This window comes from Poecilia reticulata, chromosome 11 (assembly GCF_904066995.2).
Source record: "Poecilia reticulata chromosome 11, P_reticulata-male-v2, whole genome shotgun sequence".
Lineage (NCBI taxonomy): Eukaryota > Metazoa > Chordata > Actinopteri > Cyprinodontiformes > Poeciliidae > Poecilia > Poecilia reticulata.
Window position 1 is genome coordinate 25,765,173 of NC_088840.1, and position 23,900 is coordinate 25,789,072.

The 23,900-nt window shown below is 37.6% G+C and overlaps 3 protein-coding genes and 1 long non-coding RNA gene across 4 annotated transcripts in view; 2 read left to right on the plus strand and 2 right to left on the minus strand.

The window, feature by feature from the left end:
• LOC103472876 (CCR4-NOT transcription complex subunit 3-like) overlaps window positions 1–1,854 on the minus strand; it is a 31,550-nt gene extending 29,696 nt beyond the window's left edge. The window contains exon 1 of the mRNA XM_081612138.1: window positions 1,680–1,854. The gene's annotated coding sequence lies outside the window, so the exon portion shown is untranslated. The remainder of the gene's footprint in view (window positions 1–1,679) is intronic.
• A 2,405-nt stretch (window positions 1,855–4,259) lies between these two features.
• Window positions 4,260–8,503, minus strand: LOC103472857 (coiled-coil domain-containing protein 106-like). Its single transcript, XM_081612144.1, has 7 exons — window positions 7,910–8,503; window positions 6,891–7,052; window positions 6,296–6,487; window positions 6,062–6,214; window positions 5,764–5,970; window positions 5,336–5,496; window positions 4,260–4,892 (listed from the first exon to the last, which is right to left on the minus strand). Exons 1-7 carry the CDS (start codon window positions 7,947–7,949, stop codon window positions 4,737–4,739), a joined length of 1,071 nt encoding a protein of 356 aa, XP_081468270.1. The 5' UTR covers window positions 7,950–8,503; the 3' UTR covers window positions 4,260–4,736.
• Window positions 8,504–8,749: 246 nt separating this feature from the next.
• On the plus strand, window positions 8,750–12,077 carry LOC145553564 (uncharacterized). The gene is made up of 3 exons (XR_014089592.1): window positions 8,750–8,883; window positions 9,728–9,879; window positions 10,834–12,077. It is a non-coding gene; the product is annotated as an uncharacterized LOC145553564 (long non-coding RNA).
• A 5,057-nt stretch (window positions 12,078–17,134) lies between these two features.
• On the plus strand, window positions 17,135–22,132 carry LOC103472858 (recoverin-like). Its single transcript, XM_008422713.2, has 4 exons — window positions 17,135–17,244; window positions 19,131–19,709; window positions 21,432–21,543; window positions 21,922–22,132. Exons 2-4 carry the CDS (start codon window positions 19,329–19,331, stop codon window positions 22,005–22,007), a joined length of 579 nt encoding a protein of 192 aa, XP_008420935.1. The 5' UTR covers window positions 17,135–17,244; window positions 19,131–19,328; the 3' UTR covers window positions 22,008–22,132.
• Window positions 22,133–23,900: the final 1,768 nt, after the last annotated feature.

Sequence of the window (23,900 nt, forward strand, 5' to 3'; positions counted from 1 at the left end):
GATTAAATGTTTTGCCTTAGATGCAAAACACTATGTTTGGAGGAAAACTGACACGGTACATAACCCTGAACACATAATCCCTGTGGAAGCATCATGCTGTGGGGAAAATTGGTCAGAGGAAATGGAAAGATGGAAGTCAGTCCTAGAAGATAATCTGCTTGACAGCAGCAAAACACACACAACTAATCTAAACATACAGCCAGAGCTGCAACCATCAGCTTTGAAGTGGACATGAGTTTGGAGGAATGTTAGATATTTTTACAATTACACCATGAGCGTTTCTTCATATTCTGTAAAAATGTATCATCAATCTCTGCTAAATATTACAAAAGCATTCATTAATGTCTAATTGGCATCTGGAGAGAGAATCGACGGCTTGCTGGAGGAGCTTCAGTGGACGACGACGGGAGCCGCTTACAAAAACTTCTCAGAATGTGACGTGTTTGTCCTTTTCTACTCTGTTCTCACATCTGATAGGAGACAAGGAGATATCGGGTGTCAAGGAGACAAACAGAGGATGAATAAATAGGGATTTAGAGAGCTTTTTATTTGATTAATGTATTAAAATATTTGGAAGTTAGTTTAATGCATTAATCGGTTTCCCTACATAACAAAAAAGTGTAAATAAATGTAAAGAATAAACACATCCTTTGGTAATTATCAAATGATCTCCAAATTAAGTTTGGCAAAGCTTCCAAACAAAGAAAACTTTTGCTCAACCACACCTATGGTTGAATTTATTTAATAAATTAAACTTTTTGGGGATATTTCACATTTTTATTCTAAGATATCATACTGAACTATGCATGAATGTTGTTCAGCAGAAACACAGCTGCTGGATTTATGAGTCTGACGGAGAGAAAAAGCAACCAATACACCACTTTTTGTAAATGTCATCAGAAGAAATTTTCCAGTCTGCAAAAATCACTTCTTTATAAATTATGTTTTGCATAAAGAGGGGTTAAAGTGGGATTTACAAATACATTTCTGAACTAGAGTTTTTGTACTACCTAAAGTAGCGTGGTTCCCAATGCAGATGCTTACAATTTGCACTTGTATCTCTACACAATCGACATACAGATTGTTTTCTACATTGAAGTTGTTTTCATAAACAGCCCGATTCGCAGCTCGCTTTAGTTTTTGAACATCAACATCAGCCTGAAACACATCGTGTTGACTTTGAGTTAACTTTTTTTCAAGCAGGTGCAAACCACTGTCCTGGAAACACACATTCCCTCACCTGCTGAGTCTAAACACGACCTGACTCCATATTTAATAACTATTCAGGTATTAAAAAGCTGCACGTCTCTGCGGACTTGCACAACCAAAAAGTGCATCGCCTCTTTTCACAAGCGGGGGGGAAGAGCGTTTGCTAGCCCGGGATGTTTATAAACAATGCGGGCATCACCAGCGCCAACAGCAGCCTCGGAGCGACATCATCCAGGCGAGCACACTTCCAAAACAAACTCAAGTTCTTATTTCACCAGCGCATTTCCGGAATAAGTTTAAGTTTTCTGCTTTAAAAGCAACAACACTGAGTCTAAGTTGTTGTTAGTCAGTGAGACCAGCAGCTTCCCACCGGCTGCGCTGTTTGATGTGGGAGACTCAGTTTGGAAACGGGAAAGAGGATCAGAGAAGGCACCTAAATCCATATTCCTGAACTTCTGCTTCTAATTTACCTGCGTTTTTCAGTGTTGAGATTGAGTTCCTCTGTCGGTAAGCTCCAACAAATCCTCAGCACTTCAATATTAAGGCTTAGTTTTTAAAATAAATTTGTCAATTCTTCTCGCTAAACAATCACCCCGCACATCCAAGATGGCTACCAGGAACACCTCCTCCTCCTCGGATGCCCTGGCGGCCACTAGTCCCGCCCCTTTCAACTGTGATTGGGCAACTTCCACTGACTCTCTGCTTCTATTGGTTCAACATAGCCGTCTGTCGGGGCAGTGTGCTTTAACTACTTCCAGGCTGACGTGGGCTATGATTGGATCGTTTGGAGAGGTTAAAGGGTAACCAGGCGGTAGGTTTACATGGGAAATAGAGTTTTGTTATAGTGTTATTGTCAGCTGTCATTAATCTTGGAAAATACCACATTTAGTTTGGAGCACATTCAATTTTATTATGAAAACTTGTCAGTGAACTCCGGTGACTTGGTAATCATTATTGTAATCTTCATACAACGAAGAAATCAGCAACCTACATTTTTTTCAAGTTAAATAGCTACTGTTAACTCTGATAATGGCTGACAAATCATATAAAGTTGGGATAAATTAAGCTCTAGTAAAAGCTTATGTATGTTTCATGCTGTGTTTGTTGTTTCCTTTTTATTTTTAAAGGCCTTGCCTTGTTTGGTTCTTTTTATTAAGTAATAATTTCGTTTAATTAAGTTGATTTAGCATCTACTAACATTCTCTATATTTTATTTTATTTTAAAAGCACCAATGAAGTTTGTATATATTGTGTTATATTTGAATACTAATTTTTAAAATATATTTTTTCATTTAATCTATGAACATCAATCATATTTCCACTGTACAAAATGGGTTGGAGCAAGTTGTGTTATTCAGTGTAAAGTCACCTTTAACTTTGAATACTGAGGAAAAAGTACGTTCGTCAATATCAGCCGCAAATTCCTCTTGGCTGTTGCTTCAAAAACAAACATATTCTGGTAATTTGCAAAATAGCATTTTAGATTTAGTTTTAAACATTTTTAACATACATTCTCTTACCCTTAAAATCAGCTCCTGATACCTAATAATTCAAACGCCAAAGTTGGCATGCTTTCTCCCTCTGATGGTTGGATTTTATTGTGGTCAATGACAAAAAGCCATTTATTGATTAGACTTTAAAAGCTTCAATAGGCTGCAGGCTACTGTGCTGCTGGTGTCCTTCGTTTGTGGAAGCTGATGCACCAGCGTCCATGGTACTGGTGTAATGAGTCAGTGAGTATAACAATGTACTTCCACAACATGCAACTGTGGTTTGAAATTGTACATTTTTACTCTGTCCTGCTTTAAAATGGTTAGCAAGTTCACACAACACAAGGAGGACAGCTGTGAAAGAACAATCAATTTTTATATTCTTTGACAATTTTTATGCTTCAGGTATGAAATTATGAAGTTGGTGTCTTAGGCTACAGCTAAAGTTTGAACCATAGCTGTGCCAATGAAAACTTTGGGATATGCTTTTTTATAAAAACTTCTGCAAAAATTGAAAAGCATCTGCCAACTTATCTAATCAGAAATATTTGATAAGCTGTCAGAATCATTCATGGAAATGCAAGGTTTGTCCCAATTTTGTTTTACTAAAGACACAATTGGATTTAAAAAAAAGAGAGAATAATTTTGATTTTAATCTCATTATTGACATTGACACCAACTTTGGATTGTGGTCTTAAAAATCTGCTGAGTTAATTTCCACGAGTCAAAACCATCTGAATACATTTTCATTGAGAAATATGATCTTGGAAACAAAACAAAACAAAGGAAAAAGATGTTTGACTTGTTATTATTTTAATAAAACAAAATGTAAAAAAAGGCAAAAAAAATTCAAATCAAGCACAGAACACAGTAGAAAAAAAGAAAGAGAAAAAATGATAAAATTTCTCACTGTTAACTTTTTGAGACGCCATCAAGGAAAGATTCTGGCATCATTTCCTTGGACAGACTGAGGATTCATCAATATATCATTCAATCATCCACTGTTCATAGCTGCTTTTTTTCCAGTCTGCTGGAACATTTCTCCCCTCTTTCTTTGTTAATTTTTATTTTACTTTTATGGCTGTAAATCCAATTTCCTGTTACAAAACTGCATGTCCTATTCATTACAGAATTCCTTCTTTCATGGAAGTTCTGCAAAATTAGATTATAAAATTCAGCGCAAATAGTTTAGAATATTCTTGATAGGGTTGATATTTAAACTGTGTTAAAATGCAATAAATTACTAAACAATATGTCTGCTGTGATTAATTTAAACTTTTTTGGCTCTCTTTTTGAGCAGTACTCCTGTAATACACTAGAGGGCGCTGATGTTTCTCAGTTGCTTTAATTCTAAAAGCCAACCAGTTTTTCTGACCGCTAGTAAAACAGATTCATATTATAACGTTCATCTTTATTCAGGGGGGCATTCAGACAAATCTCTGCTATATTTAAAAAATGCCTGATATTTAAAATTTTTTTAGCCTGACAAAAAAAGTGAAAAAATGTCTGAAGCATAAAAACTGTCAACTTGTTTTAAATTAAGACAAGAAAACAAACAAATTATGCAATTGGACATTTATTTTTCAGTGTGAAAAAGACTAAATCACAAAGTGAAAAAAAAAAGTTTGTCTAACAGAAATCAAAATTCCTGAGCTTGGTATGTAGACGTCCTGCAGTAACCACTGAGTAAAAATAAATTTTTCTCTTTAAAAAAACAAAATATATTCACCGACATTCTGTTACATTCTATTAAGTTAATACAGATCTTCAGTTAATGTACAAACAAAAACAATAATACAACAACAAAACAGCTCAGACAATGACGATCATTGTGTCTTATGTTTAAATTACTGCAGGCAAAAAAGAAAAAAAGGATCCACTCAAAGTGAAATCTGCCCAACGGGAAAAAAACAAAACAAAACTCATCACATGGATCTCTTATATGTAGACTAAATATTGTATTTTGGCTGGTAGCACTTTGCATAACTTTATTTTTAAGGCAAAGAAGATTAAGATTTCCAGCAGGACTTCCCTTCCTCAGTTCCTGAACCTGTAGGAGATTGGGAGCAGTTTGTTGGTCTTCTTCATGCTCTGGACCTTAGCATGCGTCTCCTCATCCATGGTCTTGTAGCATCGCCTGGCGTAATCCAGAAGCTTCTCCTTGGAGGCCTCAAACTCTCCTACATCAGTCACCTGCAGGAGAAACACTTATGTCTTCACAAAGGTGGGAATCTAAGGGAGTTGTAGAAATTCAGCAGGAAAATGACCAAACAAGGACAATCTATGTCCTAAATCAATGACCTGTTGAAGGCACAGGTTTGAATGATTTTCTTGCACAAACATAATGATAATTCCTTACAATTTCTGATGAGCTGAAATACAACCCATAAAAACATTTTACTTCATGTGAATTTCTGGTGCTGTTATTCCTGAATTTGTCACTCTTATAGGTTATTTTCTTCATCAAATTTAAACTACATTAAAAGCTTTAAAACCGAAAAAAAGTCCACTCAAATACTGAAAATGTAAAGCAGCCAAAATCCAAGGAAAAGCCTTCAGAGAGCTCACAGAATTTTTGATTAATATAAAATATTTTGATCTGCCTGCTGCTCTAGTCATAAAAGTGACGTTAACACCTTTTCTGGGGCCACAAGCAGGAGCTCTGCGATCGGGGAGGTGGAGGCCATCGTGTTTCGGTCGACTCTGTGGATCTGGAAGGCTCTGGACATGCTCCTCACCCGCTGGTATGTGGACAGAATCTTCTTATAGCGAATCAGAACCCCATCTGGGTCCTTAACTGGACAGCAGAGGAATGTGAAATACATATCTAACAGTGTATAACAGAATATATTACTTGTGCATTTTTATAATGGGTCAAATAATTGAGTTAAAAAGGCAGGTATTGGTTTTAGGAGTGAAATGCAAATGAGGGCTAAGTTTGGAGAGCATTGAAAAAGTATAAACTACACCAACTTTTTTTAAAGAATGGAGAGATTACTCGTTAACGACTCGACATCAGTTTTATGTTTCTTTCTTCTATCAGTTCTGTTTGATCTGTTTTTACCTCTTTGCCTCTCCCTTCCATGCGTGATCCTGAAGATCCTCCTCATCTTCATCTTCGGCTCTCCGCTGCCACGCCCTCGGCTCTTCTTCTTTGACCCGCTCTCCACAGGCGAGTCTGCATCATCCTCCATCTCTTCCTCCTCCTCTTCCTCAACAAACTCTTCCTCTGTGTAATATTTGTCTTCTTCAAGATGAAACTCTTGCTTGACTGCGAACACAAAAGTTGCGATGCATAATAAAAATAGAAAATAAAGCGCCTTTCCTTGGACTTTACAACTGCTTTCTGTGATGCTCTTCACCGGGGACAGTGACGTTGCGGCGGATCCGAGTACCGGGGCCCTGGAGGCGTTTGAGGGTCATCCCCGACCTGGTGGTCATCGGGGAAGGAGGAGATGGAGAGCTGGCAGGCTGGACTTTCACAGTACGCTGGGCTTCTCCACACCAGTCTGCCACTGAATTCAAAAACAATTGTAACACAGAAAAATCAACTGAAACATATAACTTTTTTGTGTGTGTAAATCAGCCACCCTCACCATCTGGACTCCTCATGCTGACGATGAAGCGGTCCAGCTGACAGCGCAGGAAGTTTCGCTCCTCTTCCAGCTCCTCGATGCGTTTCTGCAGCCAGGCATTCTTCTCCAGAGAGACGTAGAGGTGAGCCCGCAGGTTAGAAATCAGGATGAAAGGGCTGTACTGGGCGTGAAGAGACTCCTGCACCACTGGCTCTGATTTCAGAGCAGAGGAAATAAATATATAAACGCAACGAGCACGGGAAAGCAAAGGAAAATACAGGGGACTGAAAATGTATACTTGGTTTGGTGTCGCTATTTAACAATACCAATTTAATCATAAGAGACAAGAAGTCATAGCTCCTGCGCTTCAACAGAACTGCTCAGGTTTTTTTTTTTTGCTTTCTGAAGACCACTGATGTAGGGGAATCACAGTTTTGTTTTATTTCACATTTATACACCAATTTGTGTATCGCATAAAATCCATTGAAGTTTGTGGTTGTCAACTGGAAAATGTATAAATATTCTATACTTTTGTAAGGTTTGTACATTTTGTTTTCAGAGTTGAAATGTTATTTTTCCGATACAAAATAAATGTTGTTCTCATAATGTGATTTACCTTCAACCATCTGCTGGCCGTGGTTCAGGTGGTAGGCAGCTGGGCGCTCCACACTCTCTTCGAAGGGAAACGAAACCTCATAGGCATTTAGATACAAACCTCCCGTTTGTCCACTTCCTCCCGTTCCTGATGAAGAAGATGAAGCCTGGGAGGCGTACCGCTCTGATGGATGGGAAAGTCATATTTGGCAAGATAGGTGAAATTTTTTGGAGAAGTTGAAAAACATATAATTGATAAAGTAGAAAAATATGAAATAAGTGCTTCAGGTCTTTGCTAAAACAAATCAGTGAAAATGTCATAAAATTTCCCTCATTTTTGTATAATCTTGTTGAAACCAGCCAGACTTTCCTTTAAAATCATCTTGTTAAATAGTCCTCCAGCTGTATTTAAATCCAGTTATCACTGTTTTATTAGCATGGTGGCCATCTTGGAGGTTGGGGTTGGGTCAATGAGAAACTTATTTTCCTATTTGAATCTTTCTGTTAGTTTTTCTTTATATAAGACACTGGAAAAGTCCATGTCAAACTTCAACACTGTTTTAAACTCTTTGCTGGTTTTCCCCCAAAATTGTACAAGTATTAAAACTGTAGCTCTTTTACTTCTCAAAGCACACAAATAAATCAAAATCTGTGAGACTGAATAAAATAGACAATCTCCAGGACCAGTAACTCACATGGTTGCATAAAATCATATTTGGTAATTCTACTTGAATATAAATACCCAGTTTATTATAGAAATGTCGCAGCTTGAAAACTGTTAGCTGCTGTTTCTCTGCAGAATTGGAGAACTTATCACTATGAAAGAGTTTGAGAGGACAAGACAAACGAAATCACGCGAGAGTAGCTGAAAAATAGTCAATTTAAACAGTTATTACATAGAAAACATGATTTGTCACAATAAAGGAACCGCGTTAGTCAACAAAATTGGTATTAACTGACAAAGATAGGTCAAAACTGTTCATAACAAAGGAGTTGGGAGATTTAAACGTTCGGGTGGATGCGTCCAAGAGTTGCTGTTACCTGGCGTGTTTGTATCGTGTCTGCTGGTTGCGGGATTCATGACAGCTGAGCTTGACAGATAATGATGAAGTGACTCAGTAATAAGGCAGATGTCCGCAGTAACTTGTTGTAATTTATTTCCAGGCGTCTTGTTCGCGGTTATACTTCTGTAATACAGCCTGAAACGGTGTCACATCAGCCGCTTCGCCGCAGAGCAGAAACCCGACCTGCAGCTGTAATTGCCTTATCATACTCAGCCTCCACAGGTGGACCGCGCTCAGTTTGGATCAGTTCACACATGCGCAGAGCACTTCCCAGTTACATTACACACATACAGAAAACCTGCATGTTAAATAGATGAAGTTCCTTTTGCAACATTTTTCCAAAAATAAACTTCCGTCGAATTGTTGCAATTTTTAGCCAAAAAATACCCAAAACACATTTTTACTAATTTCTTTATTACTGAAAGGATGATAATTACTGAAATTACTAGAACAGAGTATGTAGTGGATGTCCATGGCAGATAAAAAATCTTATGTTTCCATCTGTTTACACATATAGCAATATTATACAAAAGTTACAAGAAAACATTTGTTTGAATTAAGAAAACAGTGTTCTTCTCTCTTTATTAAATAAATAAATTATTTAAAAAATCTCCCAAAAGGAGTTTGTAAGTTTAAAATTGAGCTTGAAAAAAAAAATTAAGGTCGTCTTTTTTAATTTAGTTAACTATGCAAAATGAGTTTGCGGCGACAATTCTTTGTATTTTAGCTTATGGTAAAGTTTGTGCAGCCTTTTCCAAATTCGAAAGGCCAAAATTCCGAGTTTATCAGTGAACGCGGCAAACCCGCCCGAGGAAACGTCTCACCTGAAGGGAGGGGCCCAGGTAGCAGAGAAAATTGAAACCAGTAAACACGGAAGTACAGAAACAGAAGAGAAAAGTTCAAACTAAACTCTGAGCGAGCCGTTTTCATCAGCACGAGTCGAAAGAACAAGTAAGGCAGTTTAAACATTTGTACTGCATTCATCCAGAGCGAGTTCACTTACTTGAACTTTAAAATATCTGCTTTCTGTGATTTTTAGGATGTCAACGTGAGAAAAGTTTAATTCTTCTCTCAAGTAACAGTCTTGTCTGACAGATTGAAAATCTAAACAGTTATCTCTAATATGTTGCTAAGGTACATTATCTACTCATGCTACAGTTATCAATTTAATCAGTGGGTATTATCTTATATGAATGCATTTAACAAAGTTTTTATATTACACATATGCACATGTATTTACCAGTCGGAATGCATCAGCTCGTTCTCAGCCAGCCTTGGATAAATATTTGTATGACCGCAAATTATAAAAATATAATATTAAAGAGTTTATAAAAGTGAGCAGGATAAAAAGAATCTAAAAAAACAGTTTAAAACACACAAAAATAAACATCAAGTCTTTCTTTCCAATTTTCTGCTCTAAACGCTAAAGTTGTTCTCAATATCTGTTTCACTCTCATTCAGCATTCCACTTGCAGATATTTTCCTTGTTTTAAAATAAATTATATTTTTTTATTACTTTAAGATCTTGTCACATTCAGATTATGTACGTGACAGTTAAAGAGGATATCAGCACTGTGAATACAGCTGATTTATTATGGGAGAAAATAACAATTACATCAGAATGTAGATTATAAAAAAAGTCTTAACAGAAGAAAGTAATTTCATCATACATCTCACCATTATACTAAAAAGAAATGTAAATGTGGTGGATTTTATGTGTTTTTGAAACTCTAATTAGTTGTGTTAATAATATTTCTTTGTAATGAAAATGTTACATCCTTTCCCTCTTTTGCAGTCTCACCATGTGTGATGACCTGTCTCACTGTAAGATGGCGTTGGCGATTGCTGTGCTGATGGATCTACTGGGAGGAGTCTCTCTGCTGGTGGGAGTCTTTGCCTCTTTGAAGTTAAACGGAAAAGAATGTGGAGACGTCCTGGTTTATAGCGGTATTTATCTAAATTTGTTTTTTATTTTAATGCTGACATGTTTTTGCTGAAGCTGATGTTGCCATACTACTTTATGGCAATTTAATGTCATCAAATTACCAAAAAACTATCAAGAAATTATTGAAAAAAGAAAACCTTATTAAACACAGAAAGCAGTTTCATTGTCATTGCTTGTAAACGATTCATATACAAAATAGACAAACCAGTCTTAGATGATGAGGAAAACTGCGTCAGACTGAACCTTAGCTTAAAGTGCAGTCTGACCTGAAGCTAAAGTTACATTTGGGGAGATGAGGATCAGTCTAAAATGTTTGACAGTTGTAAATAAACTTCTGACTCTGCAGGATGAAAGACTTGAAATAATTTGGAAATAGCTTATAATCCTTCCTGGTTTGATGGGCTGAACAATGGCTTTTCTAAGGCCAGTGCTGATTATATTATTTTTCTTGTTAATACAAGAAAAATAATCAGCAAGATCCAGAGCAGCAGCCTGACAAAACTCTTGCTTTTTTATCGGTGGTCAGATCAATTAATCAGATGCAATTGCTAAGCATCATTTGGCTGCTGCTGCCCCCAGTAGTCATATGAATGTTGAACCTAAATTTTCCACATACTTGCTGTGTTTCTGCTTTTTAACAGTATTTTTTTAGGCTTTAAGTTTTATTATTTCTGGATTTACAAAGCTCAACACTTGATATTGTAATTTCTTTTTACTGTGACTGCATGAGAAAGGTGCTTTAAAATGTGTGTAGTCTGAATGTTTAGGACGTAATTAATGTCTTTGGTACAAAACTTTGAAGTATTTTCCTCTGAACCCATATTTTTTTTCTTGTTCTTTTTTTTAGTTTGAAAGTTGTGCTAAAATCTGATCAAAAACTCATTTTGCCAGTTGACTTGTTGTGCTGTTAAGAATTTTAAAGACGTAACACATGGTTCTGTATAACATTTGTTCAGGGATCCTTTTCATAGTTGCGTCTCTGGCTGGATGGGTGCTGTGGTACAGCGGGAACATCGAGGGCCTGCCCCCCAAGACGGAGCTCGGACAGCTCAACTCCACTGTCGACCGGCTCGCCCGCCGAGTCAGCCGGAAATTCTTCTCCCATCGGAGAAACAAATATTATTCAAAGTCCAGTCGTGTCTGACAGTATTTTCAGAAAAAGTTACTGAGTCAAAACAAGTGTTACAGATATATATTCATCATTTCAGCAAATGTACACACTTACCTGCAAAGTGTTTACCGTACTCAAATGTTTACTATTAACCAGTGTTTGTATTTTTTTAGCTATCATTCCATAAAGTGGTATTTTAGTGTTATAATTGTTTCTTTTTTTAAACAAATTGCTGCCTATACAGTGGTCATTTCATTACATCTTCCTGGTTTGTCCTGTAGAGGGAAACATACTCTACAAAAAGCAGCATTTGATCAGGATTAAAACCAGAAGCTCTTTGATGTGAGGTGAGTCACTTTGTGATCCCTGATCAATAACTCACTTCTGTTGTGAAAATTTAGGGAACTAAGAACAAATGGCTCTGGAGATCAGCTCTGTGTTGTTCTTCTGGTTCTTAAGAAATTATGGTCACTAAAACAAAAACTTATTTCCAATAGCAGTCAAATTTATATCTAATGAGTGTCTTCATATGTAAGTTTGATTTAAAAAAAATTTCAGCAACTGAAATTATTCCAGAATTTGTGAATCGAAGGTTGGTGAAAACGTTTTTACCCTTTTCTGTGATTTTTTTTTTTTTTTTCAATCAAAAATATTCAATGAATTACAAACTGTCCTTAGAACATGTTGGAAAACACAGCATGACAAATGCATTAAGAGTACAACACATTTGTTTGTGTGGTGGGCAAAAATCTAAGATACATTTTCACGTGAATGGACAATAAAGTCTAATTTCCTGTTTATCCAGAAAACTGAAAATGTTTCATCGTTAAGTTCTTCAACAGGACTGTGATCCAAACAAATGGCGACATCAACACAAGAAGGATTCTGTAGACCCAACATCCTCTGATCTGTAGCCATCTCAGACATGAGACCTAGTCCAGATATAAAGTCTTATTTCTTTGGTTGTAATACTGATAGGCTGTGAGATGTGCAAAGAAGACCCCTGTCTCTTTAACTTCTAATCCTGTGAAAGGTTATTCTGTTTCTTGGCATTTTGTTCTCATTGAATAAACTTTCTTAGTAACTGGATTTTATGGATTTTACATTTATGATTTATACTTCTTCTCTTCTTCCTGCGTGGATCCTAACTCCTTCTTAATCCTTCACCTCTGCTTCCACCTCAGACTGACACACCTTTGACCTGTTTTACATAAAATGTGGTGCAGGTTAAACACTTAAGCTTCTTGCGCACTCCAAATGCAAGCTGATTACTGTAGAAGACGGGAGTTTTTGACAAAAAAGTAGACTCTTACTAAAACTTAGTAAGCAAATGATGCACCCCAAACATCTTTGAGACAAATGTGACAGCCTCTCTAGCTTAAGTTATACATTGTTCATAAAAATGTTGGCCATATCTAGACCAGCAATTTGATATATTTGATAATTTGGTCCTTTACAGCAATTGTGACAGAAGCTTTGAATTTAGGATGCTTTAAATGGCTTCCTACAGGAACCAGACTTCGCTATAAATAAAAACAGAGCTGCAGCCATCCCTTATTTGCTCCACTGTGTCCTGGAGCTGACCTCACCTCTGGTCATGTGACTCTTAAGTGTTTCTAGATTAAACTTTCTTTTTCTGGAAATAGACACCTTGAGGTCTGGCCAAAGAGCTTTTAGAAAACTTTCAGCTCAACTTTATTACAGTCACCAGGTTTCTACGGCTCGCTGTCTGCTTGGTGCCAAATCCTCCTTACAGTGCACTGCGTCACCACCTTTGCTGTTTGAGTCTCTCTGCTTCAACTTTAATCTGTGGCTTCTCTAAGTTAAAGGATTCCCTTTCTTGGAACTTAATCCAAACCAAGTTAAGGGTCAAAGGTCAGACTGTGGATTGTGTGAGGTAAAGGCTGGTCCACAAAGCCACACAACAAAAAACCTGCTTATCCAATAAATACAGATTCGTTACAGCGTGAGGCCTGTAGGGGGATCCTGACGGGAAGAGGGAGGATGATGGATACAGACTGAGAAGCAACTAAAAAGGGAGCGAGTCACACCAGAGAAAATGGAGAATTAATAAGTAAAAGCAATACAATACCAAGAAGTATTGAACACATTTAGGTTCATAACACAACTTTATTCTTTATTATTACGTTATTTTCACACTACTGCAACTTTATCTCCTATTATTCTGACTTTATTCTAGTACAACTCATTCTCATAATGAAATGACTTTATAGTGATACTACGACTTCATTCTCGAAATATTGTGATTTTATTCTCATTTTATTGTGACTTTATTCTCATAATTTTGTACTTGAATTCATATTTTTTCTTAGTCTTGCCCTAATACTCCATCATAGTTTCTAACCAGAGAATATCCAGAAAACATACATAGAAATATTGGGCTTAGATCTTCACCTTAACAACCTGAACTGGAGTCACTCTGCTGATGCTCATCACAAGAAAAGTCAGATTCTACCTGAGATCTGTTGATCTCCTCAGGTACTGAAGCCATATTGTTTTTTGACTGTGCAGTGACGTCAGACATCTTTTATGGTGTTTTGTGTTGGATCAGCAGCTTAGCTACTGCTGAAAGGCAGCATTTAGATAAGCTCATTAGGAAGGCCAGCTCCGTCTGGGTCGGATGCCCCCCTCCAACTGGGTGGAGGTGGTGGGAGGCAGAAGAACTCTGGCTAAGGTAATATCCAGACAGTGTTCTCTTCTCCATGCATCAAGCTGTTGCTGAACGGGAAAGCTCATTCAGTGACAGGTCCACAAAGGAGTGTCGTCACAGATCCTTCCTCCAAGCAGCTCTTAGACTTTATAACCATCACTGCTCTCAACAAACTCAAACTCATTGTTTGTAGTTTTTCTCATTTCTAAAAAAACATTCCTGCTAATATTTGAGCATATTTCCTCTTCTACCACCATTTTACATCCACAATATTAAATTATTTTGATGGCATTAAGGCCGGTTTACCTGAGAAATATATTTCATATTTTCCTCTTCTAAAAGTCATAACATAATTCTATGCTAAGTTATATATGAATTGTCTGTTGGTAACTAAAAGATGATGACGATGTTCTTCACAAACTTGTATTGATTGAAGATCATTTATTTTCCTTTGGAAATACAAAAAGGGTATAAAAAAAGTAAAATTGCAAAAATTAATTATTCTTTTGACGCATAATATCTTTGATATACACTGATGAAAAATTAAAGGCATTACTTGAAACAATTACCTTAGAAAAGGTCAAAATAAAAAGTAACTATATGTCAATGTCAACAAATTGGTATGAAATGCATAATAATAAAAAATCTTATTATATTGGAAGATTTAAAGTTGTTATTTAAGTTTAACTGCATGTAGATGAACTGAGCACTGACAGGATGAAAGAAAGTAACAAAATAAGATGAAAAACTTCCTATAAAACATTTACAAAGTCATTCTGCTAGATCCATTTGTTTTTAAATGACCACAAAGTTACTTCAGCTATTAAACTGTGCAGTGGCTCTACCATATTTGAATTATTTGACATAGGCCTGGGGAGATAGTTATGCAACTGCAGTGATATCAAAAACATTAAATATTTATCTCCTCCACCTTTTGCCAGAGCAAATAATGTACAAAACAATAAACAAACTATTCCCTGACTGGATGCAAACATGTTTTCTTGTTGAGATGAATGTAAAATGTAAAACATTTTGTCAAAGCAACATTACAACATGTTTGCATTTCTGTATGTGCAGAGAAATTGTGGAATGGATTAAGCATAGAGCTTAAGCAGAGTTCAAACATGACCCAGATCAGAAAAAGTGGTACAAAAATATGGCTTACAAGTGAAGTGGGAAAGACAGAGAAAAAAGATTTGATCAAGTCAAAATATCTGAGAGTATAAAGATTTGTATTTATATATATATATTTCTACAGATTAATATTTGAATATTTTCTCTTTATTTTGGCATTTTGTTAAGCATAATGTCAGAAAAAATAGTGTTTTATTTTTATCCAGTGTATTTGAAAACCTGGTTTCAACTTATGAAAAAGGAAATTGGTTGGAGCTTTCTCTAACTCCACTCTCCCTCAAAAAGATTTTTTTTTTTTTTTACAAATAAAGCTGAAGAATGGAAATAATTTGGACATTTTCTGCATAAAAAACTAACACGCAGAAAATGTACAAGGTGCACAAAAGTCTTGATTAATATTTTTTTTCTACATGTTTTCCTTTCTAAATGTTTACATGTCTGTAATATCTTCAACTGGTTTTGATCAACAGCTCTTTGGGCTTTCTGATGATCTTTAATTGATTTTTCTTTGACAATGCCAATTTTTTTTTTACACATTTTTAGACCAGTGCTGGTCCAGTTGGGTTTAGATGAAATATCTTTTCTACTTTTAACCATATCTGTAAAAAAGCATCATTGATAACAGAATGTCTGTCCTCCGGAGGACAGACGTTCTTTGAGGTTTTTAGGGAGGGAAGATGTGCGCAGACGAGCAGGTAGTAAATATCCTGCAGCTCTTTGACTTGCATTGAACTTCAGCTTAAAATAAGCCAGTTGACTGAACCACAATTACTCTGTAGGACTTAACAGCGGTAAAAATAAAGCAGAGTTGTTTCCAAAACTACTGTGAACCTTTGATCAGGTCAGGACTTAATGGCTTAAATCCGGTGGGTGGAGGGTGGCTCTGCTGCAGTCGGTACGGGATTTAAATGCGCTTAATTAACTAAGTGTTGACTGCTGAATCCTCCATCTGCTTTGCTGTAACTGCAGATCTGTACATAAGGAAACCCACACCTCGCTCTGAGCAGGTGTGAAGGCGGCCCGGAGATCACAAATCATCTGCAATCCGTTTCGGAACATTTTTCGGGTAGTTTCAATTTGATTGTCAAAAACACACATTTGCTTAATTAAATAAGGTTTTGTAGGTGCATATTATTATGAAACCTAACTGATACATTATGAAACATATTTCTTACACCCTATGAAGATAAACTGTCATGTTTATTCAGAAATTTTAGGCAAATCATGCAACATCCAACTGATCAGACCTATTTGTGTAGTTTGAGCACTGTGGCTAACTTTACTGGTTTTTAAACAAATCAATAATAATCTCTTTTCTACAGTAAACAACAACATAACTTGACTTTGGAATTCTGGCTCCACATTAGCACCATTAGCTGGCGAGGTCTCTTGGAAATCTGCCAGATAGACTGGAGATTTAGAACCGATGTTACCTAAAGTAATATAGCCGAGTAAAGTGACACTATTTCACACACAAATACACACATCAGTGGTTTTCTGTAACACTGCTGCTACAAACCCTAATAAGGTTATTTAGCTCAGAATTCTGCACATTATTTTATTTATTCAACATGGCTGACTTTGTCAGAAGCTGACATAAAAACAATCCTGAGGTTGTGCATATGAGTTGCCTCCGTTCTGTATTTCTTAAAGTTTAAGTTTAGGTCATAGTAATTGTTTCTATATTTAATGATTGGTGTTAGACTTTAGTCGTTGTTCAAAGTTTGAGCCCTTTGTGACAGGGATGTCCAAAGTCTGGCCCAGGGACTGTTGGTGTGCCACGGGATGACTTTATACGACTCCCTTCTTTCAATAAAATATTCCTTGTTTTGTTTGTAGTTGTAAAACAATGCTTTTTATTCAAAAATCAAGTTTTTGTGGCTGATTATTGCTTTCTGCCCTACAATTTCCACCAACGTGGCAAAGATCCTGGACACCACTGACTCAAGAAAGTCTGTTAACTTCAGCAGTTGTGGTTCTGCCACCAATAAAACCCTGAGGGAGGCATTTTTCCTGAGTCCACCAAAAGTTAAATAAACATAAATCAAGTAAACTTCTTATTGTACTTGATTTGCATCTATGTCTTTAGTTTTGACTACGCAGCATTTCAACTTCATGTGTTTAATCACAGGTTTATAAAAAAATTTCCTAACTCTTGTTACATGATTTGGGGAAAAAGTGTCATTTTAAAAAGAAAAAAGACATTAACCAATTGGTGGTTTAGAAATCCAGAGCAGCTACTTGTGAGGTAGTCATTGTCAAATTTTACAACAAAGAAAGGAAAATTCCCTTTCCTGAAGCTGTCAGAGTTCTGATGGATGTTAGTGTGGCTCCGCCTCTGAGGGGGAAGCCGGTCCAATTGACTTATCTCAGCAGGTGGAACCTGGTTTCCTCTGCTGATCACAGTCAGAGCATCACTGTTAGCACCAAACCGCTCCGCTGATCACACAGGTAGGACACAAACCCAACTGGAAGCTGTTTGTTCACATTGCTGTCGCTTTATGCTGCATAAGTGTGAATAAGTGTGACTTCTGCTTTATTCATTTTGTTCTGGACGTTCTGTATGTTTTTCTGAGGTACCTGAATCTGAGCTGGTGTAGAAGTAAATTGTTTAGTATGTGCTTACTGTGAGATTCAGGGATGATAACTGGGTTTGAAATGTCCTGATTGAAAAGATTAATTTGAAGAAATATTTACTTATTAAAAAAATGATTAATAGAAAATCTGGGAATAGCATTGTTTCCTTTGATGACACAGAATAATGAGACAATAATCACTTCAGTTTGACTGAGAAACTTCTAAAATATTCGGTGTGATTTTGAAATCCCAGTAAGCTGAGTTGGATGTGGACCCTACATTATGACACCGTGACATTGTTTTCAGGCATAGAATTATAGATGTTTGAGATTTTGAAGAAAAACCTATTTAGTATACTTCTATTTATTCAAACAAATGTTTATGTTAATGTTATTATATGAAATAGAAAAGTTATTAACTAATTCAAGTCAATACACAACTGAAAACCCCCAACAAAAACCATTGTTAAGAAGGCATATTATATTTATCAGTCAGTCCAAAATACCACTATAAGAGGTTGTTAGTGTAAGGACTTTTATCAAACCGCTAATAGTTTGAACCATTTGATGACTTTACAGTGTTCAGAATCAAATTAGTACAATTTTCCTAAACCCAGTGGAAAGGAGGCGCTCTCCACTGACTAGTAGAAAAATGGCGTGATCTTCCCAATCACAAAATCAAAAATGTAAACATCTGGAAGGAAGTCTGGAGGGTCATTATTCTGTTACCTGTCAGATGTCTCCTTCCTTGCCTTTCTCCAGCAGTCATTGGGCAGGGTTCACCCTGGACACATCGCCAGACAGATGTTTCCTGGCCACTTAGTTTACTGTGACTGAGCATCCTAGGCAAATATAACTATTACATATTGCATTCTTGAATACTGCAAAACATTATGATGCAACTCTTTCAAGAACTAAAAAAAACAATCAAGTTTTGGATTTGCTCTCAAACCAGCATATGCTAAGCTAGGTCACCCCTAACACCAAAGTACCATAGAAATCAGTTTTTTCCCATTTATTATCTCAGCCCTGGTGTTTTTGCCTGTACAGCTTATAGTTTCAGCCTCCCTTTACCTCTGCTGTGTCTCTCACAGCTTTACAGGTTATATCTGAGGTCACTCCAAGTCGTTTGTCACTCTGGATTATGGCAGCAATAGAGGATTACCAGTGTCTAGAGATTTCAAGTCTTTTTCTGGTTGTTTTTTGATTTGTTTCATTAAATTTCTTCCTTATCCCATTTAATGACCATTTAGAAGAGTGATTTCTAAAACCTTCACACACTTTAGAATAATAGTAGTTTACAAATGTAGTTCAACACAACTTTATAATTACAGAAATATGTCACCAGGAAAGAGATTATATTTTACAGTCATCTGGGCTAATTAGCACTAAGTGAGGAAATGTGTGTACAAAAGATGAAAATTACTAAATAATTATTTCAACTGTTCATTTTTCTTGTATATTTATGTTGTGTAAATATTAAAATCTATCAGATGAATTTTATAGCGGTGCACATGTGACGCTATTGGGGTCATAACGTGAAACATGTTCAGCATTCACTCTCACTCCTATCTCATCTCACAGCATTTTAATACTTTTTAACCTGATTTGATTCTAAACCCTGTCAGAGAACCCTCTTCTTACTGAATGAAAAACAGGCATTTGAGATTTGACCTAAGATAAAACATGTCCTTGACACCTCTTACCGGATCTACTCGTAGGCCTAATGAGCTTACCAAGTGCCTTCTGCTCTTTTCACAGCATTTGCGTCTACGAGTTGTACACCAGGCCAACACCAGCATCAAGAACATTTCAGCTGTGTCTCATAAATAGTCTTCCTTTTACTAATTCACAAAATAGAGTAGGAAACTTCAGAGGCTGAAGTTGTGCTACAAGTGCCATTGAAAAACCAAGGGCCGGCAAGTTAAACCTATAAACAGATTTCCAACACCAGCAGTAATGGGTAACAGCAAGAGCGGCGCTGTGTCCAAGGAGATCCTTGAGGACCTTAAACTCAACACCAAGTTCTCAGAGACTGAGATTGTCCAGTGGTATGAGAACTTCAAAAAGCAGTGTCCAACGGGCCGCATCTCGAAAGACGAATTTCAGAATATCTACCGCAAGTTCTTCCCGGACAGCGATGCAAACACTTACGCCCAGCACGTCTTCCGCTCCTTCGACACCAATGACGACGGCACGCTGGACTTCAAGGAGTACATCATCGCCCTCCACATGACCGCAACGGGGAAGACCACGAGCAAACTTGAATGGGCGTTTTCGCTGTTTGATGTGGACAAGAACGGATACATCACCAAGGCAGAGGTCACAGAAATCTGCACAGTGAGTTTTGGATACGTAGCTGGAGAAAACTGTGTCATCGACATAGAGTTTGACAATAGAATATTTTCAGGCTGTGAAACGTTAAATATTTTTACTATTATTATATTATTTTCCAATATTTTCAGAGCATAGAATAGCATAAACAACTGGAGTAGATCAATTGATAGCTGGATAATGACTATCAGAAACATCTGCCTTACATTTTACATGTCAGTTTTTGACATGATTGGAAAGTTGCAGATCTTTATTGGCATTCCATGGCAAAGACCCAAATCCTGACAGTGATCTGTGAAGGAAGAAGCACATCTGTACTGATGGAGTTAGTTCACAAAGCCTAAAATTCTTCCCAGGTTTCTCACCATGACATTTCTTTTCTTAGAAGAAATGTAGAGTCAGTCACTGTGTTGATGTAGAGTTATACACACAAACAAGTACAGGTTTCCAGTGATTTTGACTTTCTAAGTTCAGCAATTTGATTCTTAATGGCAGATTTTAATAATTGGATGGATCGCTATTTTTGGACATTCATCTGCAATGTAACTTGTCAAAAGTGTATATTTTTTAAAAATTTCCCGACCTGCTTTTGTTACAGTAATGGTTGTTTTGTGACCACATTGTGAACTTGTTTCTTGTCCATGTCTGGTCTGAAGACAGTTCCCTAATTTATTTTTAGCCAAAAGGTCAGACCCTTCCACGGGTTAGGTAACATATTTTCAGGATTAGACTTTCATTCACGCTGATAAACAGTTTAAGCTTATGCTGGAGTCAGAAGACAGCTTAGTGACACTGACTGCATGGATGCACTTTTCAGTTTAAATTTACAACAGCAATAAAGCAGCTAATATCAAAAAAGCCAAAATATTGAAAGCAGTTGCTGAGAAGGCACAATTTTTCTCTTATTTTAAATTTTGATTAAGTGATTTTGCAATTAGATCATGTAAAAAAAGAGGGCGATGGTGGGAGGAGTTCATCCTGTAGTGGGTTTCTGATTCAAACCCAGGCTCTATCTGTCTTAGTCGTTGTGTCCTTGGACAAAGTACTTCACTCACCTTTTCTGATATTTGTGGCGCAGGGGCCTGGTGGTGGTCAGGGGGCCCGGTGGTACCGGTACATGGTAGCCTCACTTCTGTCAGACTGACCCATGGGAGCTGTGGCTGCAGTGTTGTACCTTACCATTATCAATGTGTGAATGGCGGGATGTTATAAAGCAGCTCTTGAGACTTTGTGTCTCAAATCATTCTGAACATTCAAACACCAGAAAAAAACTCTATGTAGGGAAGTTATGTCCTATTTAATTAATCCAAAATGGTGACAAAAACAACGTATGCAGGAATTGTAATAAAAGTTCACGTAATAGGTCCTTTTGAGGATAAAACAATTGCATTAAAACAAACACTACTATATTTTCTTGAAATCTCTGAAAGTAGTTTCATATGAATATACTCTCAACCAACTATTTAAGATTGTCCACTTCCCATGTAAGCATATAAATGTGAAAGATAAGAGAACATATAATTAGATAAAACCAGAGGTGCTCTCTAAATAAATGATGTTACTTTTGCTGTAAATAAACGTAGATGCTTACTTCATTCTTTGTTGCATTGGGTACATTCAATTACAGAGAAATGAGTTGAAACTGGAGACAACGCTGCATGACAATCCACAGAAGAACTCTGTTATTTTGACTTGACCAATTTAATTACTGTCCTTCCTGTCTTACAGTCAATTTTCAAGCTGATACCGTCAGATGAAGTGGGCGATCTACCTGAGGATGAAAACACACCTGAAAAGAGGGCAAACAAACTCTGGAAAGTCTTCGATAAGGGTGACAATGGTAAGAGGAAGTAGTATTGAATGTAGTAAATAGAAAATGTAGTGAAATGTCTCAAGAGCAAAAGTGGTAGATACGTTTTTGTTTTAAATCTTTGGGGGGGGGGGGATGTTCTTCAATTGTCTATAAGTGGATCCAGGAATTTCTTAGCTTTTAATTAAGGTCATGAATGCAAAAGGATTTTAAAAACTGCTGACATTTCAAATTGTTTTCAATATCTGTGAAATCTCTGTTCCAGTTTGACCAGATCAATTTTACTCACTGTCATTTTAAATCTTTTATTTCTTAGGAAATACATTTAGACTCTGAATTATTAAATGTATAAGTATGCATTAATCATGGTGTAACTTTATGTTTTGCTATTTATTTTGTTTTCTCTAGACCGAGTTGCAGAGGGAGAGTTCATCAAAGGATTGTTGGAAAATGAAGACGCCCTCCGTTTGATTCAGTATGAGCCTTTAAAATAACTTTTTTATCTGACTGATCCATTTCCCTCTGGTCCTAGTCTTTCGGTAAATGCAGTGACACCTGATGGTATCCTCACACAATGTGAACACATGACTGTACATAATGCCCCTTGAAAAATACTGAAGTGTAACCTCCTGGTTTTGTTGCCTGTCTACGTGTGCTGTCCACGTTGTTTGTAGTTTTAAATGTGAAGGATACATTAAAAACTGGGAAAAAGTGAAGTAGTGCAAACAGATTACTTTCACTGTAAAAATCAGTATGTAATATGCTTTACAAGTATCTGTTTATAAACTGCTGATTCGTTCTGCTGCTTAGTGGACAGAGACCTTTCTGGACCCATCTGACACTTAAACACATACATTTATATATCATGAATTTCTGATGCAGCCACTTAGTGCAAATAAAAAGGGATATAATGAAGGTTTATTTTGCTATGAAGATGTATTTAATTCAGTAGTTAATTATAATAATTATTGTTATCGTTTATGAACCCTGACCGACATACAATATTGCTTCATTACTTTAGCTTAATTAGTGTTTTACCATTTTTATCTTAACCCCGGGGCACAATTTTACATGTTTGCTGTTTATGTGGTGAATATGAAAATTAGCGTTGGTCCTGCATGTTCCTTTGTAATATATTCAATAAATGGAAACAATAAAATTCTGATAAAATGAGCTTTTAGAATTTGTTTGCTTTAATGTCAAATAAAATGCAAAGACATATTTGAAAAAAGGTTCACAAGTATTCTGTTTATTGTCATTGTTAGAAGATTGTTCCAAAATCTCCTGACTTAAAATTCAACTCACATCTCCGGCAGAACTTCGAGCACGTCCCGGGGGAGGTGAGGGACATTGAGTCTGAGTGGACCATGTTCCGTACCTCCATTGCCGAAGCGGCCTATCGGAGCTGCGGCCGCAAGATTGTTGGTGCCTGTCGCGGCGGCAACCCTCGAACCCGTTGGTGGACACCTTCGGTGAGGGATGCTGTCAAGCTGAAGAAGGAGTCCTACCGGGCCTTTTTGGCCTGTGGGACTCCAGAAGCAGCTGATGGGTAGCGGCGGGCGAAGTGGCATGCAGCTCGGGTTGTCGCTGAGGCAAAAACTCGGGCGTGGGAGGAGTTTGGAGAGGCCATGGAGACAGACTTCCGTACGGCTTCAAGACAATTCTGGTCCATCATCCGGCGTCTCAGGAGGGGGAAGCAGTGCAGCACCAACACTGTTTATTGTGGGGATGGTGAGCTGCTGACCTCAACTCGGGACGTTGTGGGCCGGTGGGCAGAATACTTTGAAGACCTCCTCAATCCCACCAACATGCCTTCTGTTGAGGAAGCTGAGCCTGGGGACTCTGGGTTGGGCTCTCCAATCTCTGGGGACGAGGTCGCCGAGGTGGTCAAAAAGCTCCTCGGTGGCAGGGCCCCGGGGGAGGATGAGATCCGCCCGAAGTTCCTTAAGGTTCTGGATGTTGCAGGGTTGTGTTGGCTCACGCGACTCTGCAATATTGCATGGACATCGGGGGCAGTTCCCCTGGATTGGCAGACTGGGGTGGTGGTCCCCCTGTTTAAAAAGGGGGACCGGAGGGTGTGCTCCAATTACAGGGGGGTCACACTCTTAAGCCTCCCTGGTAAGGTCTATTCAGGGGTCCTGGAGAGGAGGGTCCGTCGGATAGTCGAACCTCGGATTCAGGAAGAGCAGTGTGGTTTTTGTCCTGGTCGTGGAACACTGGACCAGCTCTACACCCTCAGCAGGGTCCTGGAGGGTGCATGGGAGTTTGCCCAACCAGTCTACATGTGTTTTGTGGACTTGGAGAAGGCGTTCGACCGTGTCCCTCGGGGGGCCCTGTGGGGGGTTCTCCGGGAGTATGGGGTACCGGGCCCTTTGATACGGGCTGTC

Coding starts and splice junctions, on each gene's coding strand:
- LOC103472857 (XM_081612144.1), bottom strand. CDS start 7,949: ATGAATCCCGCAACCAGCAGACACGATACAAACACGCCAG. Junction 7,053..7,909: donor ACACGATACAAACACGCCAG/GTAACAGCAACT, acceptor CCCATCCATCAG/AGCGGTACGCCTCCCAGGCT. Junction 5,497..5,763: donor TGGAAGGGAGAGGCAAAGAG/GTAAAAACAGAT, acceptor TCTGCTGTCCAG/TTAAGGACCCAGATGGGGTT.
- LOC103472858 (XM_008422713.2), top strand. CDS start 19,329: ATGGGTAACAGCAAGAGCGGCGCTGTGTCCAAGGAGATCCTTGAGGAC. Junction 19,710..21,431: donor AGGTCACAGAAATCTGCACA/GTGAGTTTTGGA, acceptor CCTGTCTTACAG/TCAATTTTCAAGCTGATACC. Junction 21,544..21,921: donor CTTCGATAAGGGTGACAATG/GTAAGAGGAAGT, acceptor TGTTTTCTCTAG/ACCGAGTTGCAGAGGGAGAG.